At 41.1% G+C, this 16,915-nt stretch overlaps 1 protein-coding gene across 3 annotated transcripts in view; it reads right to left on the bottom strand.

Moving 5' to 3' along the window:
- Positions 1–5,209: 5,209 nt before the first annotated feature.
- SLC45A2 (solute carrier family 45 member 2) overlaps positions 5,210–16,915 on the bottom strand; it is a 29,741-nt gene continuing 18,035 nt past the window's right edge. For 2 of the 3 annotated variants that reach the window (XM_026713689.2, XM_087927393.1), the window contains 4 exons: positions 11,911–12,054; positions 10,710–10,833; positions 9,684–9,889; positions 5,210–5,453 (listed from right to left, as the gene is read on the bottom strand). In XM_026713689.2, coding sequence (XP_026569474.1) covers positions 5,223–5,453; positions 9,684–9,889; positions 10,710–10,833; positions 11,911–12,054 — 705 coding nt within the window. In that variant the 3' untranslated portion in view covers positions 5,210–5,222. Of the gene's footprint in view, positions 5,454–7,934; positions 8,259–9,683; positions 9,890–10,709; positions 10,834–11,910; positions 12,055–16,915 lie in introns of those variants that run through there. The other variant, XM_087927392.1, reaches the window with a different exon arrangement.

Genomic DNA, 16,915 nt, shown 5'->3' with positions numbered 1-16,915 from the left:
GTAGCTCCATTTCTTCTAATTGACTGATATTACTGGATTTAATGTAAGTCTGATACTGAACTGTTTTTTGACACTGGACTTTGATATTTGGATTATCCCTGGATTGAAAAACTGACTGATTTACCTGTGAATGACTTTTGGACTGCTTATCTTGAACTTTGCTTAAACTGTCTGGAAGTAAAAACCTACATTTACTGTACAGTGTATTTGTGTACTGTATGTATTATTCAAACACTACTCTCAAATACATCTCCCTGTATGCACTCATTCTCCTAATGGGGAATTACCTCAACAGGAACATAGGAACATCATGAGTAAATAATATGCAGAACACACAAAAGAAGGGGGGAAGGGCAAACTTTCCCTTTATATTTACAACAGCCAATCATAGCATAGATTGTATCATGCATGAGTCAGCACTCTTGAACTAATCAACTACAACTGTGTATTCTGGCCTATTGTACACTTTACTGTTCCCATTACTAAATTCAATATACTAACAGCTGTCAGGTTTGGGGAGATTAAAGTGGTATTATGAGCAGTGTGACTGTAGAAGAAGCCACTTTGAGATTCCTTCATTGGATAGATATTTGGCCAGATAGCCCTAGTAGAATTTTGCATTGCAGATTATGCATTGAGTATCAGGTGAACTTTGATATAAGATGATAAGATTACTCTAATGATAAGATTACATGGTGTGCGGTGAGAATGACCTTGAAGGAGCAGTAGTAACAGACTAGATCAAATGAGTCCACAGAAGAAATGGGGCATAGTAAGTATCTTAGAAGGGCCCTTTTGTTTCTTGGACTAAAAGTTGATACGTATTTTAACACATGTAAGTATCTGTTATGTAACCTTACAATAAAGGTAAAGGTAACTCATGGTTGGTACTTCTTGTATGGACTACCTCAAAGAGCCAACACGTGTCCTTGTGTCCTTTCCTGACTAAGAGAGGCTAACCTCTGTGTGTGTGTGTGTGTGTGTGCTCTTGAATTTTTTAAAGTTGAAGCCAATTCTGAGATTTATGGAAAGGAAGAACTAAAGAAAGGCACATTGTTTTGAAATTGTTCATACTTGATTCAAATATGTTAACATCTCTATTCAAATTTGTATAAAAGGCAAAAGATAGAAATGTTAAAAATAGGTGAATATGTTTTAAGACAACATGTGATGACTTGCCATCTTCAGGCTGGTGTTTTCGGCTTCGTGCTTGTGTGAGCAAAGCAGGATCGGAGCTACCCTCTCCCTATATATACTGGTGGGGAGGTTGGCTGTGTTGTCATTTCTTGATTGATGGATGGAGTTGATGTTTGCAGATTGGCTGGCTTTTTTGTAAGAACACATGTGGCTGAGGTATTGGCTGTGTGTCTATCAGCCTCCTGTGTTGTAACGACCTTGGTAATGGGCTGTGTGATGACCTTCTCAGTTCTACTGTTGTGACATTCTGGGTATTGTGCTGTAATCTCCTGGGTCATTGGCTGTGTTGTAATATCCTAAGGTTTTGTGGTGTAACCTCCTGAGTTTCGTGATGTGATATTCTGAGTGGGTGGCTGTGATGTGACATTCCGGGTTTTGGTTTGGCTCCGAGTTTGAGGCCTGGCTATGTGTTCCATGGCGTGTGTCAGAAACAGTGTTAAATGTTAAGTGTTACAAACATGATAAGAAAGCCCCCAACAACCCCCAAAAACACTTAAAGCAATTAGTACACAACCTTTCCAATAGAGAACTCACTAAAACTGAAACAGATGTCCTAACCAAAGGATTCAACTATGCAACAGCACCCCCAAAAATCCCCATAGAATCCATCATATGCGGAGTAGAATCCAGCCTAACTAAACTAAATACAGATGAAGCTGGTACAATAAGACACCAAATCACGAACATCCTCTGCACAAGCAAAGCACCCAAAAGCAACTTACACAAGGAAGAAAAAAATGCCCTAAAAGCGCTAAAAAACTACAGCAACATTATCATACTTCCAGCAGATAAAGGTAATGCCACAGTGGTAATGAACAAAAATGACTACGAAACAAAACTGGCAGACCTACAGATGCAGATAATCAGAGTTGGAAGGGACCTTGTAGGTCATCTAGTCCAACCCCCCATCCAAGTGGGAGACCCTACACCATTTCTGACAAAAATTCTGACCTACTACAAGACTCCACATACAAACCCATAAACACTGACCCAACCACATATCTAGAAAAAATAACCAAGAAGAAAATCATAACCAGCAACATGAGCAAAGAGATCCAACAGAAGATCATCCCAAGAGAAAAATCTTCCAGATGCCCCAAACTATACGGCCTCCCCAAAATACATGAAGAAGGCATACCTCTCAGACCCATAGTCAGCTCCAGAGGAGCACCACCACAAAACCTAGCTAAACACTTAGCAAAGCAGCTACAGCCCCATGCTGAAACAGCAGCTCCACATATACAAAACTCATACCACTTCATAGAAATTATCAAAAATCTACACGTGGAACAAAAAGATCTGCTAGTAAGTTTCGATGTGGTTTCACTAATCATCAAAAACAAATGCCAACCACCCAAGCACCTCATGGAACTAGCAGAACACTGCTTAACCAACCCATATTTCATATACAAAGGACAATGATACAAGCAGATTGAAGAAGCCCTCATGGGATCACCACTGTCACCCATTATTGCAAATCTGTTCATGGAAGAATTCAAATCCAGAGCCCTGGCAAATGCCACCCACAAATCCAAACTATGGCTAAGATACATTGAGGACACATTTGTTATTTGGCCCCATGGAAAAGAAAACCTAAACAATTTCCGAACACAACTTAACAGCACACACCCCAAAATCAAGTTCACCATGGAAACGGAAACAAACAAACAACTACCATTCCTAGATGCACTAATCTACAAAAAAACAGATGGCACACTAGGACACACTATATACCAGAAGAAAATACACACCAACCGCTACCTCAAAGCCCAATCCCACCACCACCCAGCACGGATAAACTCTGTAGCCAAAACACTAATTACCAGACGCCTGGCAGACAAGGCACACATAAAGACTGAACTATGCACTCTGACCAAAATACTGATAGCTAACGGCTTCTACAAAAAGAAAATCACAGACCTGCTCCACAAAAACACACTGAAACACAATAGAAACCCAGAAGATGAACAAACCTATGGAACAGCTGTCCTGCCCTACATAAGAGGAACAACAGACAAAATCAGTAAGATACTACACAGGCACCACATCAAGACTTCCTTCAAAACAGACAGAAAAATAGCAGCCACCCTAAGAAACCCCAAAGATAAAATTGACCTAGAATACCAAGGCATATATGAAGTACCCTGTGCATCATGCCCTGCCACATACATAGGACAAACCAACAGAAGGATAAGTACCCGCCTTGAAGAACACAATAATGCAATAAAAAAAGCTGGAACACACTTCCTCACTAGTCCAACATATGAAAGCCACAGGTCATAGCATCAACTTCAATGGCACCAAAACCCTAGCCACTATAGAAAACCCCGGCTACAGGATCATCAGAGAAGCCATAGAAATTGATAAAAGACCTAATAGTATGAATAAAAGAGATGACTCCACCAGACTATCAATCATCTGGAAGCCTGCACTCACAAACAAAAAAATCTCTAGACCATAATCCAGGCAAGCACCTAGACACAAACACCCCCCCACACACAAATACCTCCAGCCCAAACATGCCCCAGGCAGCTACCCAAATAAAACCTAGCTTCCTAATAAATAGTTATCGGCCATTCACAAGAAATCAAGCTGCACTAAGAAACCCCAATGCACAAAACACAATGTTGTCAACTAATCAAGAACACAGCAACTCGAAGACCAATAAAAACAGACCTAGACTTTAACAGTTGCAGGAACTGGGCTTGGCTAGTCTAGTGAAGAGAAGGATCAGGGGAGACATGATAGCGGTCTTCCAAAATTTGAGGGGCTGCCACAGGGAGGAAGGGGTCAAGCTATTTTTTAAAGTGCCTGTAGGCCAGACAAGGAATAATGGATGGAAACTGAACAAGGAGAGATTTAACCTGGAAACAAGGAGAAACTTTCTGACAGTGAGAACAATCAACCAATGGAACAGAAGTTGCCCTCAGAAGTTGTGGGAGCGCCATCACTTGAGACCTTCAAGAAGAGATTGGACTGCCATTTGTCAGAAATGGTGTAGGGTCTCCCGCTTGGGCGGGGGGTTGGACTAGATGACCTACAAGGTCCCTTCCAACTCTGATTATCTGTATCTAGACTCCCAGCCAATCAGGATGAGGAAAAAACCATTCAAATAAAGCAGAAAGCCAGCACCAAATTCAAAGAAAAAATGGCTGCCAAGCCTGACACACACGATTAAAAAGAACCCAATACACAAGCCTGAGGATGGCAGATGAGATTCTGCCAAAACATCGCTATAATAAAAGCACAAATATTAAGATGTGGGAAAATGCCTGAAGAAGCCTAAATACCATACATATAAATACCCATGAAAACATAAGAAAACATATATACACACTAGCTCAATACCCGTGCTTTGCTACAAAACTATGTGGTCAGACTTAGTTTTGGGGGAGGAAAATAGCGGGGGGGATTCTGCCTCTGCCTACCAGCATCCATCGGTATTCATCTAGCTAGCGTCCTGTCAGTGTGAGAGAGAATTAAGGTCTGTTTGGAAACTGAAACAGTATTTGCTGTGTGAGCAAAAAGGAGACAGCAGGGAGCCTGGGCGTGGCTTAGCTCAACTGTTCTGTACTAAAGCTGCTTGGTGCTGTGAAACTAAAACTGAAACTGAAACTCCTCTCCTCTGCTTGTGTTTTGCATTTGGAACAGATTTCTTTCCAGGTGGGGAGGGGGAGTAGAACTCCTTAGCATCAGAGTGTGTTAATCATAATATACAAAATGCTAATCTCTGATGCTCATTTTGAAAAATCCTTTCTTAGTGAGCGCCTAGAAGCCAAGAGAAACATACGTGACAAATTTCAAGTTTGTAGTCTTTATGGTTCTGGAGATTTTGTGATAATGCGTGAGTGGTCTTTTGCTTTTATATATATAGAGAAAGAGAGATGAAAATCAAGCAGGCTTTCTGCCAAAAAGACAGCTAAGAGATCCTGTGAGGACTGTCTTCAATTATACTGACCAAAATACACCAATGTTCTTTTGGGTGGGTGGTGATAAGAAAAGGAGCAATGACTACCACAAATCAACTATTTATTGCTTTCGTCAATGTACCGAACAAACAAGGCTACAAAGCAGGAACCCAGCAAGGCAACAGCAGAGGCAGAGATCACTACCACCACCACACTTCCGACAGCGCTGACCAGGAGACCTAGGCCCACCCCAACGATGATTTGGGCCAGTTGGACCATACAGGTCAAAGCAGCACAGTCAATACCCTTTCCTCGGCTGGAGTCCGCAGCTTCATCGTGTTTCTGATTCTGGAAGCAAACAGAGAAGGATATGAAGCCAACTGACTCAAACTTATCATTCAGATTGTCCAATCATTGTCTATTCACTGGTGTCACACAGCCAAAGTTTTATCCTAGGTAGAGGCAGATGTTTCTCCCTCAGGGCACAATGAGAATATATCTGCTGAACAAAACTCCGCATTGGTGATAAGAAGGGCACCTGGCCATCAAACACTCTGCTAAGCTTCATTCAGTTGCCCAGACTATGCCCCACAAGGGATTATGGGGTGGTTAAAAGGTGATGACACAGTCAAACCACATCAGTATTAAGACAACTGGGAACCCAGTACTGCATAAATTTCAGTAATGTGTACGTAGAAAGACGGAGTATAAATATAAAAGAAAGAAAAAGACAGTGGCTATAGAAAACATGATAGCACTTCACTTTCATTAAATAACAATTCCCACACGTTACTACAATTATTTTATTCTATTTAGGAATTTTGTGAGGGTGTTAAGATTGGAAATCAAGGGGAAAAAAATTCTTGATGTAAGACTAAGCAACCTCTAGATTAAATGGTTTTACAATCCTGAAAAAGCAAATAATTTTAATAACAAGAATAACTCCATTGTTAAAAAAGTGCTGAGTTTCCTTAGTTTTGGAAATTTTGGGGAGCTTCATCACTGGAGGGTTGCAAGAAGAGACTGGACTGCCATTGGTCAGAAATGGTGTAGGGTCTCCTGCTTGGGTGGGAGTTGGACTAGATGACTTACAAGGTCCCTTCCAACTCTGTTAATCTAACCTAATTGGATATCATATACAAATTCATTTAGAAGCTTATAAATATTAAATATAACGTGGAAATGTTTCTGGATGAAAAGATCTGTTTTTTCTCTTAAATCTTTTATTTTGGGGATAGTTTAGAAAGAACATTTGAAAGACTTTCTCATATAAATCTTTTAAGATGGCTTCTTAAAAATTGTTCGAAAGGTTTTCAAGATTACAAAACCTCTTCATTATAGTCTTGTGCACACTCACTGGAAATCTCTGGTTGGTTTTGAGAGAACTTTATTCAGTATGGATAAAACTGTAAACAGCTCCATTCCTTGCCATTTTTGCTCAGAATTTTCATTCTATTCAGTGCATCATAGCTCCAGGAAAAATTTGTAAGATGAAATTTCTGTTTAAGATTTATCTCAGGGATGTTCGGACTTGAGAAACATGTTGACAGGATAACATTTGGCTCCATATTGTATGTGGAGTGATATATACATTAAAGGATCTGGAGAAATGTTATTCCAGGAGAAATAACCCCCATTGACTTTAAAACCTGTGGACTTCAACTCTCAGAATTCCCCAGCCAGCCATGGGAATTCTGGGAGTTGAAGTCCACAGGTCTTAAAGTTGCCAAGCTTGGACTCCCTTCGTTTTGATAGTGCTCCATTATTTCTTAATGAGGCAATATGCATTTTCTTATGGAAAATGTGAGAAAATAGTTTTGGTAAAAACTAATTTACTTTAAAATTTCAGTACATAGTAATTAAATGTGGTTAGATTGTGCATGAAACTGTTAAAAGACATGTTGAAAACCTTTCTAACCATTTTTGAGAACCGTTTTCCAAAGATTTTCATGAGAAAGTCTTGTTTCAAGTGTTCTTTCTAATAGTTCATAAAATTAGATAGCAATTGATATTAATCTACAGAATTGTTTTTTATTTCTCAGAACCCACATAATGGATAATATAAACTCTTATTTTCCATGGGATAAAATAAAGCAATCAAATGGGCGGATATCAAAATTCACAAAGAACTCTGCTATTTTCCTCACTGGATGAAAGTTTTAATATAAGTGGCACTAGATTGAAGATTCTTTTTCAAGTTACAGTTTATATTTGAAATGGATTAAACGGGTAAAATTTCTCTGATTATCACACCGAGATGTGAGATACTTTAAACCTAGGCTTAGCATATTTAAGGATGAAAGAGAAAGTTTCCATTTGATTCCTCCAAAACACACACACAGAGAGAGAGAGGCACTGATTGTAGATTCTGGTCATGTCCAATTTATATGTTCAGCACAGCACAAGAGCTAACTTCACCCTGAGCCATGGAAGGTCGCTGCGGGCATTTGGGGCAGATACTGTTTCTCAGTTCATCTTCAGTTTTATTCTCTTCACATCAGAGAGGTGAGGTTGCGGACATGTTCAGCCCAAGAATCTATAAAGATGTGGCATTCTGTAGCGTAGTTATCTTGACTCGCTTTCAGAAGACCTGAAGAATAAGGCTGCTTTATTCGAGAATGTTAATGACATTGTAAATGAAATAAAGCATCCCTCGTATGATACATTCCATCCCATTCTGCATCTTATCTTGCAGTAAGGTGTTGTGGTTCACCGGCAGCAGGTGCGGACAGCTGAGGTCTCGGAGAGTGAGGACTCAGATGAGGGGCCTGCGTGTGATGCAGAGATGGGAGTGGAATGCTGCCTTCGGAGATTGTGGAGGCTGGCAGCAATGATGAAGAGGTCCCCGAGGAGCCTGTGCCCAGTGTGCATGCGTGCAGGGCTGCTCGAAGGAAAGAGCAGCTGCAGCAGCACGGGTGACTCGGGAGTAAGGCCCTCCCTGGGAAGATAAAAGCCAGCTGAGAAAGTGCAGTTCTTTGCAGAAAGCAAAGAAGTTTGATATTCGGCCCTGGTGGACGTTACAATATCTGAGTTGGTATTTGGAGACTCTTTGATTTATTGTTTAGGAACTTTATCTGTTGTTCTTGGTGGACTTGCAAAAACTTGGCAAGGCTCTTCCTTATCGGAGCTAATTAGTTGGAAGCAGCCTTTTATCTGTGAAGACACAGAATGAGAGAGTAAAAGGTTGTGCTGTTACCTTTGTCTTGGGTTTACTCTCGTGGAACCAAGTTTGGGACAGAACATAAGGAGATGGAAGTAGATAACGGGTTATAAAACGGGGCATTACATAAATGTGGGGAAGAAATGTGTGCTATTTTGCTTCGTGAATTATTCTAAATTTATTTTTTTATTTATTTATTTTTGTTTATTTGTTTATTGAGTTTATATTGCCATGGCAACTCAAGGTGGCTTACAAGGTATAAAACCACATTTAAAACAGCAGAACTAGTGAGAAGGATCAAATAAATTCATATAAAAAAATCACACACACCCCAGTCCCACCCCAGCGACAGAAGATCACACGAGCTATTTAACGGGCTCCATCCTGCTCTGGGTTCCCCCAAGCCCACTGGCAGAACCAGGTCTTCAGCTCCTTTGGAAAGAGAATTAGAGTGGAGCCATTCTAACCTCAGGGGAGGGGAATGAGCTGCCGGAGGGAGGGAGCCACCACCGAGAAGGCACGTTTGAAAGCAACCCTCTTTGAAACAGCATTTAATAGCATTATGAGTGGGTATCCCTACTTGGTTTGATCAAAATAAAGGTAGCTCTCATTCAAATTTATGACCTGGTTCTGAAGTTCTGATGGCCGGGCCACCCCGCAGTCAATGGAGCTTGCTGTGCATTTGGGCAGTCAGCAAGCTCCATTACAGTTGTAACGCAACCTCTATCCCTGTGCAAAGTGGAAGCAAAGCTAATGGAGTGGATTATCACTACCTCCTAATCAGGTGAGAGTCAGGCAAGAACCAAACCCATCGATCCCTGGCCTGAGAATCTAAACAGTATCTACAACTCGGTTCAAGAGCAGTCAGATGGTTTCTAAGATATTAGCAGTAAAGAAAGTTGGTTGGGATCCTTCCTTTACTTCACAGTCACTCGCCCACTTCCCTCCACTTGAAGGTGAGCTGGATGAACGATTCCACAGCCAATGGGTAAGGATTCCACAGCTAATGATAATGTCAACTCATAAAGCATCCCTATGCTTGTTTTTGAGTTGCCATAAGCAGGAGGGAGGAAAGCTTGAAGGAGCAGTATGGAAATTAAAATCAGAAGTACATTCCATGCTTATCTTACAAAGATTGTAGCTAGGCTACCGGCCCATGAAAATCCTTCATTTGATTGATGACACCCAGCCCGCTTTGTTGGAGAATCTGATTTATGACACACCGGGGGGAGGGGGGAAACAGGGTCACAGGTGACCGTAAATCATGTGTGTCAGAGTTGGCTTCATATGGGTCAATGCCGACATGTTGCTCCTAATAAATCTTGGCTCTTTTGAAGCCTGGCTCGAGACTCATGATTTAATTAGGGCAATCGCTGGAACCCTGACAAATAAGACAACAGCCCTCCATTTCAACTCACCAATTCCTCCTTGTGGTAGTTAGCAACAAGGTTGAATGGTATCGTGTACAGTGTGCTGGACATGACGCCAAACAGAGAGCACAGAGTCAGAGTAGGATGGACTTTGGGAAACAGCCCAATAAATCCAGTGCCTAGTCCAAAAAGAAGGTAACCGACAAAATAGAGTCCTTTTAATCCTAGGAAGGGTAGCAGAGCTCTTTGAACATCTGTTGGAAGAAAAAAGATTGGGAAGAGAAATTAAAATGGCAGCCATTTTTATCTCTGTTGAATATTAATTAAAACCTTTATTGCTCCCCTTTTTTTGTTCATAACATGCAATTGTGGGACTGGCCAGCACCCTGAAAAACTGATTTTTAATTCACCCTAGTCTTTTAAAACATTTTAAATTTATATACCATTTTTACATATTAATATTTTATTTGTACACCTCCCAGAATCCAGGCAGTATTAACATTTGATAAATAAATACTGCTATCCATTTAGCCCTATATATTGAACACTTGCTTTCAGGAATTTAAAGATTACAGATAAACAGAGTTGGAAGGGACCTTGTAGATCATCTAGTCCAACCGCATGCCCAAGCGGAAGACCCTACACCATTTCTGTCAAATGGGAGTCCAATCTCTTCTTGAAAGTCTCAAGCGATGAAGCTCCCACAACTTCCGGGGCCAAGCTGTTCCATGGGTTGATTGTTCTCACTGTCAGAAAGTTTCTCCTTATTTCCAGGTTCAATGTCTCCTTGTTCAGTTTCCATCCATTATTCCTTGTCTGGCCTTCGGGTGCTATGGAAAATAGCTTGACCCCTTCCTCTCTGTGGCAGCCCCTCAAATATTGGAAGACTACCATCATGTCTCCCCTGGTGCTTCTCTTCCCTAGCCAAGCCCAGTTCCTGTAACCGTTCTTCATAGGTTTTAGTCTCCAGTCCCCTAGTCATCCTGGTTGCTCTTCTCTGCACTTTTTCTACAGTCTCCACATCTTTTTTATAAGGTGGTGACTAAATTTCAGTCAAGTTGAAATGGTACTCACAAGAATAGACTGAAGAAGAAATGGCATTGATGCATAATCCCCAACATCCGATCTCTACGCCTCTTTTATAGGTCCGATAAGCAGTGGAGTTGTGAGGGGCATAAGGATCACCTTCAAACACTATCTATGGTGCATCAAAAAGACAGGATTAGGAAACGGTTGTTGCATGGAACCTACACATCTCATTGTTTAAAAAAGGGGAAATCCCAAAGGCCAGAATTTGTTATATACAGTTAGTCCTCGACTTATATCCATAATTGAGCCCAAAATGTATGTTGTTAACTGAGACATTTGTTAAGTGAGATTTCCCCCATGTTATGATCTTTCTTACCACAGTTGTTAAGTGAATCACTGCAGCGGATAAGTCAGTAACCCAGTTGTTAAGCAAATCTGGCTTCCTCATTGACTTTGTCAGAAGGTCGCCAAAGGAGATCACATGATCCCAGGACACTGCAATGGTCATAAGTATGAACCAGGTGTCAAGCATCTGAATCTATAGTCGGCTGGATGACAGCTTCCAACCAACCTTGGTTACAACAAGCTAAACAGGATTGACTGGTTCCTACTTAAAATGAAGATTCCCTAAGAAAATTCTAGAACTGTAAGCTGAATAAACTTCCCAGAAGACAGTTACATGCTACTTCTATATTTTCCCCAAGCAAATCCCATGTATATGTCCATTAAGTCTTCAGTTGAGTTTGATTCAAAGGAGATGTTACATCTACAGATGAAAAACAGAGAATGGGGCCAATAGTGCATTTTCAGTCCATTTCTTAGCTTTATTCTAAACTTTTAAGTAGAACTGCATTTGTTTGGGAGCTCCAGGGAATCATCATTTTAAACACTGACATTTCGTATTTTGGATATTTCATAATATGGAAGATAACAAAAGCCAAGATTTTCAAATAAAATGCAAATGAATCCCCCAGCAATGCAAATCTATATAGAAAGCCTGAAGGCATCTATTTCCCTGGGATCTCTGAGCTGTTAATGAATAATTCTGCATATTGTCAATAAAAATACTTCTGTAAATGAAGAGCCATGGTTTATTCCCAGAATGATGTATTCAGAAACTCAAAAACTGAAGTGACATTTGTTATACTGTAGATACTTTAACTGGATTCTTGCACTGAGCCCATAATTGGATCGGTCGCCTATTGAGAATCTTCTAGCTCCAAAACATTTTGATTTTTTTTTTTACCTGTCCCATAAAATCAGTGAAGAAGAGCATGTTGGAAAGGAAAGCTGTCCATCCCATCAAGTGACTGAGACATAAGCTGCGGTAGTGGGGTGGCATGTTTAAAAGAGCTTCTAGGAGAGACATAATGGTTATCTGTCTTTGAACCTGGAAAGGAGAAAAAAATGAACAAGCCTGGTAAACATCTGGATAGTAGATAGTCAAAGATCTGCCAGTCAAAGATCTGCTGTCTTGTTTTATGTCTGCTGAAGTATCTAAACCAGAGGTCTCCAAATTTGGCAACTTTAAGACTTGTGAACTTCAACTCCCAGAATTCTTCCTGATCTAAAATAAATGCCTGTATTCAAATGCCAAACCAAACCCACTGCTCAACCTATTGTGAGCCACACCAATCTCCGTTGTTGTGTCTACAGAGCAACTACTCAGAGGCAGATCTTGGTCTCCTGAAATTTGAAAAGCTCCTAAACTTACCTTTTCATCCAGTCATTTCTTGCTCCCATGATTTAATGAGTACATTTCAATTAATGTTGCTTTTTAGTGTTTTAATATATTGCTTTAAGTATTTTATTTCTTCTTTTACAGTAAAATAAGGTATTTTGACACAGGAAGTAGTATATGAATATGTTAAGTGAATGAATGAATTATAGAAGAGTGTATTAAAATTCTAACTACATATATTATATCTGAGTTGCATAACTGATGGGCAAAAATTCACATCCAATCCCCAGAAGTGATTTTTTTGGCATACATACCTCCTGTCAAATAGACAGGGTGAAATAGTCAATCTCTTAAGGAGTTAAGGAAGTAAATGGGTAATTATTTCATCTCTTGAAAAAGCCCAAACATTTCTCTTCCAAATGCAGGGGTGGGATTCAAATTTTTTAACAACTGGTTCTGTGGACATGGCTTAGTTGGTGGGCATGGGTTGGTGGTCATGGACGTGGCTTGGTAGTCATGTTATTGGCTGGGTGTGGCCAATTCAATATCACTCACATCAAGGCACACATCTCCTTGCCTGGCCTCTCATGACTGTGGGGATGCTACAACAGTCGTAAGTGTGAAAAATGGTCATAAGTCACTTTTTCAGTCCCATTGTAACTTTGAATGGTCACTCCACACAAGCAAACTACCAGCAAAGGAGGGGAGAGAAACTCCAGAGAAGTTCCTGAGACAGGAAGTCTAGTCCTGCTAAGAACGTAATAAGGGTTAACAGAGAGGCAGTTTCTGTAAGCAACACCAGAATGTTTCCTTCCTGCCTTCCTTACAGGATTAGGCCAGTAATTTCTTCTAACAGCCGGTTCTCTGAACTGCTTAGAATGTTAACAACCGGTTCTAGCGAATAGGTGCAAACTGGTAGAATCCCACCCCTGTCCAAATGGGATAATTTTCTCTATTTAGGGAAGCATCCTGGAGCATGATTGGTGCTTTATGCCTCTATAAGATGTAAGGCATCCATTCTCTCCCCAAACAATGACAGTAACACATATCTAACCTCCAAAATGTGCCCTCAACCCACCTCTGACTGGCCACGCCCACATCTATTCTCTGCCAACCAAGTCCCAGCTGATTGGCTGGGTTTTCTTTTGTTACCCTTCACAGGAGAACGGAGCTGGAAAGCAGGTTAGTGGGGTGGGGAGGGAATGGGATTTTTCAGTAACCTTCCCCCAGGAGTAGGGAGGGAATGGAGATTTTACAATACCCTTCCCCTGGAGTGGGGTGGGAATGGAGAGTTTGCAGTATCCTTCCCCTGCCACGCTCACCAAGCCACACCCACCAAGCCACGCCTACAAAACCAGTACTAAAATAATTGAATCCCACCACTCCTCAATCCCTCTAAAGGGCCATCCCTCTCACTCAGATGATGTCCTAACATTACAAGGATGGTCCTCTGGGGCTCCTAGAAGCCAAAGATGTTATTCAAACCACTTGAAAATTTAATCACAGTACTAAGACTACAAGAGAGCTGGTTTGGTGAAGTGGTTAGGCTAGAAATGGGGAAATCATGAGTTCTAGTCCCACTTAGTCACAAAGCCAGCTGGGTGACCTTGGGCTAGTCATTTTCTTTCAGCTTTAGGAAAGAGGCAATGGCAAACCATCTCCAAAATCTTGCCTAGAAAACTTGCCGAGAAAATGTGTTCAGGCAGTGCCAAGAATCAAGACTGATTCAAACGCACCAAAAAAAAAACCTCAATAAAACAAAACAATAAGGCTATACAAGAGATTGCTTTCCTACTGAATTCATGCTTTCCTGAGTTTCCTAATGAAGGATAGGTATGAAATAAATGTTCTAAACAGATAGTAAAAAGCCAACACTATTTCCTTTTTCAAATGCAACTGATGGGATGCGGTGCAGAACTCCCTCAGAGGAGAATATCCAACCAATGTCAGAAGCAAGGAATTTTTGTGTCTAGGTTTGGACTGGAAATTAATGAACAATCCTTAACCCATGACAATTAACAGTTAATGTCCATCTTGGATCACCTTTTTGATGATCAACTATGGAAGCCCTTCAGGGTCATGGCCAGAAGGCAAGTAGGTGTGCAAGATGACATTGCCCAAAGGCACCACGACGCAATTTAAAAATCAATTCTACATTCTGAACACCCAACTGCATCTGCTCACTTATGTCAGATTTCACTTCTTGCAAAACAAGGGCTGCCTATCAATTCAGAGAAGCTGTATGCATTGCACAATCTGAAACTATCCATGCGACTAACCTCTTCCAATAGGTAATATTGCTGCAGTGCAAAAAACACTTTGCGCAAAGTAGACCTATAGGTCAGCTGTGGCCCTGAAGCTCTTGAATTCAGATGCCCCTTAATGGTGCTCCTGCTATGACATTGTTAAAAAAGATAGCATCCAAGCAGTGTCCTTCTGCCATGACTCACTCCCCAACACTGTTCTGACCAAGACTTCCTGAGACAGTAACAATCACACACTGTTCCCCAAAACGTTTTTATTTCAATGGCTGTGAATTATATGCATTCACAGCCCATAATGAGTCCCAAACAGTTTATGAATAGTCCAACAGAAGTCTGCCACAGTCTTTTGGGATAAGGCTGATAAGCACCCACCTTTATCTCCCTTGAAATGCTGCCAACGACTAAATTGCCAATTAGCTGAACAAGGCCAAACAGAGCACAAAGTCAACATGGAGTTTCAGATTTTAACCGACCAGAACGAACAAAGTTGCTTCCTGAAAAGGCTCATGTCCCTTTGCTCCTCCTTTATGACTTATGGGAGGGGCCAATCATCTCCAAGCCTTACTCCCGAGTTGCCCCTTTTGTCTTAACTGTTCTTGCCTTCTGACAGCTCTGCACAAGGTGCACTGGGAACACGCTCCCCCTGTTCCTCTGCCTCACTGATGTCAGATTCTGGAGGCTCTGGAGTCAGCACATAACTCTCAGATGGCTCTGGCCCCATCTCTGTGTCGGATGCAAATCCCTCATCCGAGCCCTCCCCAGACTCCAGACTATCCCATGTTCCTCCCCACTATCTGACTCTGCTGCCAGTGCTGCAGGCCGCCGGTGGACCACAAGAAACACAAAGATAACAAATAAGAAATGCATTTTAAAAAGGAAGACTGATTTGAGGGATGCTTTCCATTGTCTACTTTGTTTTGTAGAATCTGGGGGACATGATTTTAAAACGGGGGATATTTGTACTACATGACAAATTCTACAGACTGTTTATAGTTATAAAATAGCATTATCTTTGGGTAGCTCTTCAAGCTATCTCTAACCTGAATATTTTCCAAATGAGAGGGCTTCAATTCCCAAAATGCCTCAACCACCACTACTACCAGTGAGAATTTTTGGAGTTGAGGTGAGCAAGGTTGAGTAATAGTAGTAGCACTTAGACTTATATACTGCGTTACAGTGCTTTACAGCCCTCTCTAAGTGGTTTTCAGAATCAGCATATTGCCCTCAACAATCTGGGTCCTCATTTTACCCACCTCAGAAGGATGGAAGACTGAGTCAACTTTGAGCCTGGTGAGATTTGAACTGCCTAATTTCAGGCAGCCGGCAGGCAGCAGAAGTAGCCTGCAGTACTGCACTCTGACCACTGTGCCACCATGGCTCATAATGTTATATATGTCTTCCCTAAATGATCTAAAAAGACCAGATAGTTACATCTCTCCATTTATATGTACTGGTAAGTGGATTGAGAAATATATATTTGCAATATATTTTCTACTTGTTCTCTTAACTATCCCAGTCTAGCAAGTTAGATCATATAGACCAGGACTGTCAAACTCCCAGCCCACAGGCCAAATGTGTCACATACCGGCCACCCCCATGTCTGGTTTAGTGGTTTATTTTCCCTACAGCTAGATTGGCCTTCTTGAACCTGCAATTTCTGGATGCAATATTGAAAGCACAGTGCAAAATTCCCAACCCACAGATTGGAAGAATTGATCCTAGATTATGCATGCTATGTGTATATACAGCAAGTGTCAATCAATATTCCTTCTTTATTAATCCTTTTTTAATTTTCTCTCTCCAAACCATTATTGCCATTCAACTATCAAGGATCTTGAATATCACTAATACACAGGGAAGAGTGTTACACAATGGTCACAGAGTTACAGAACTTCTCTTTCAAGCATATTGTCAACTCGTAAAACATTCCTGGCTTGCTCTCCAGTTGCCATAAGAAGGAGGTTCATTGCTATGATCAGAAGCACATTCCACGTATACCTTTTTCCAGATTGTGTCTCAAGTTACCAAGCCCAGCCGGAGAGGCGTGTTTTCCACAGCCCACGAAAGTGCTTCGTTGGAGAGTGTGATTTATGACACACCCTGGGAGGAGGGGGGAAACAGGGTCACAGTTGAACAGTAAAATTACATAGGGCAGAGTCAACTGCACTTCAGAAAAGTGCCAACATGTTCCTCCTAATAAATAATTGGATTTCTTTTGAAACTTGGCTCAAGGCTCATGAATTAATTAGAGCATTCATCGGAACCCTGACACATATTTGCAAAATTAATACAGAAGTCAACCCTGG

Source organism: Pseudonaja textilis, chromosome 2, assembly GCF_049901715.1.
Source record: "Pseudonaja textilis isolate UNSWEBS1 chromosome 2, rPseTex1.2, whole genome shotgun sequence".
Taxonomy (NCBI): domain Eukaryota; kingdom Metazoa; phylum Chordata; class Lepidosauria; order Squamata; family Elapidae; genus Pseudonaja; species Pseudonaja textilis.
This window is presented reverse-complemented; position numbering and strand designations above follow the sequence as displayed.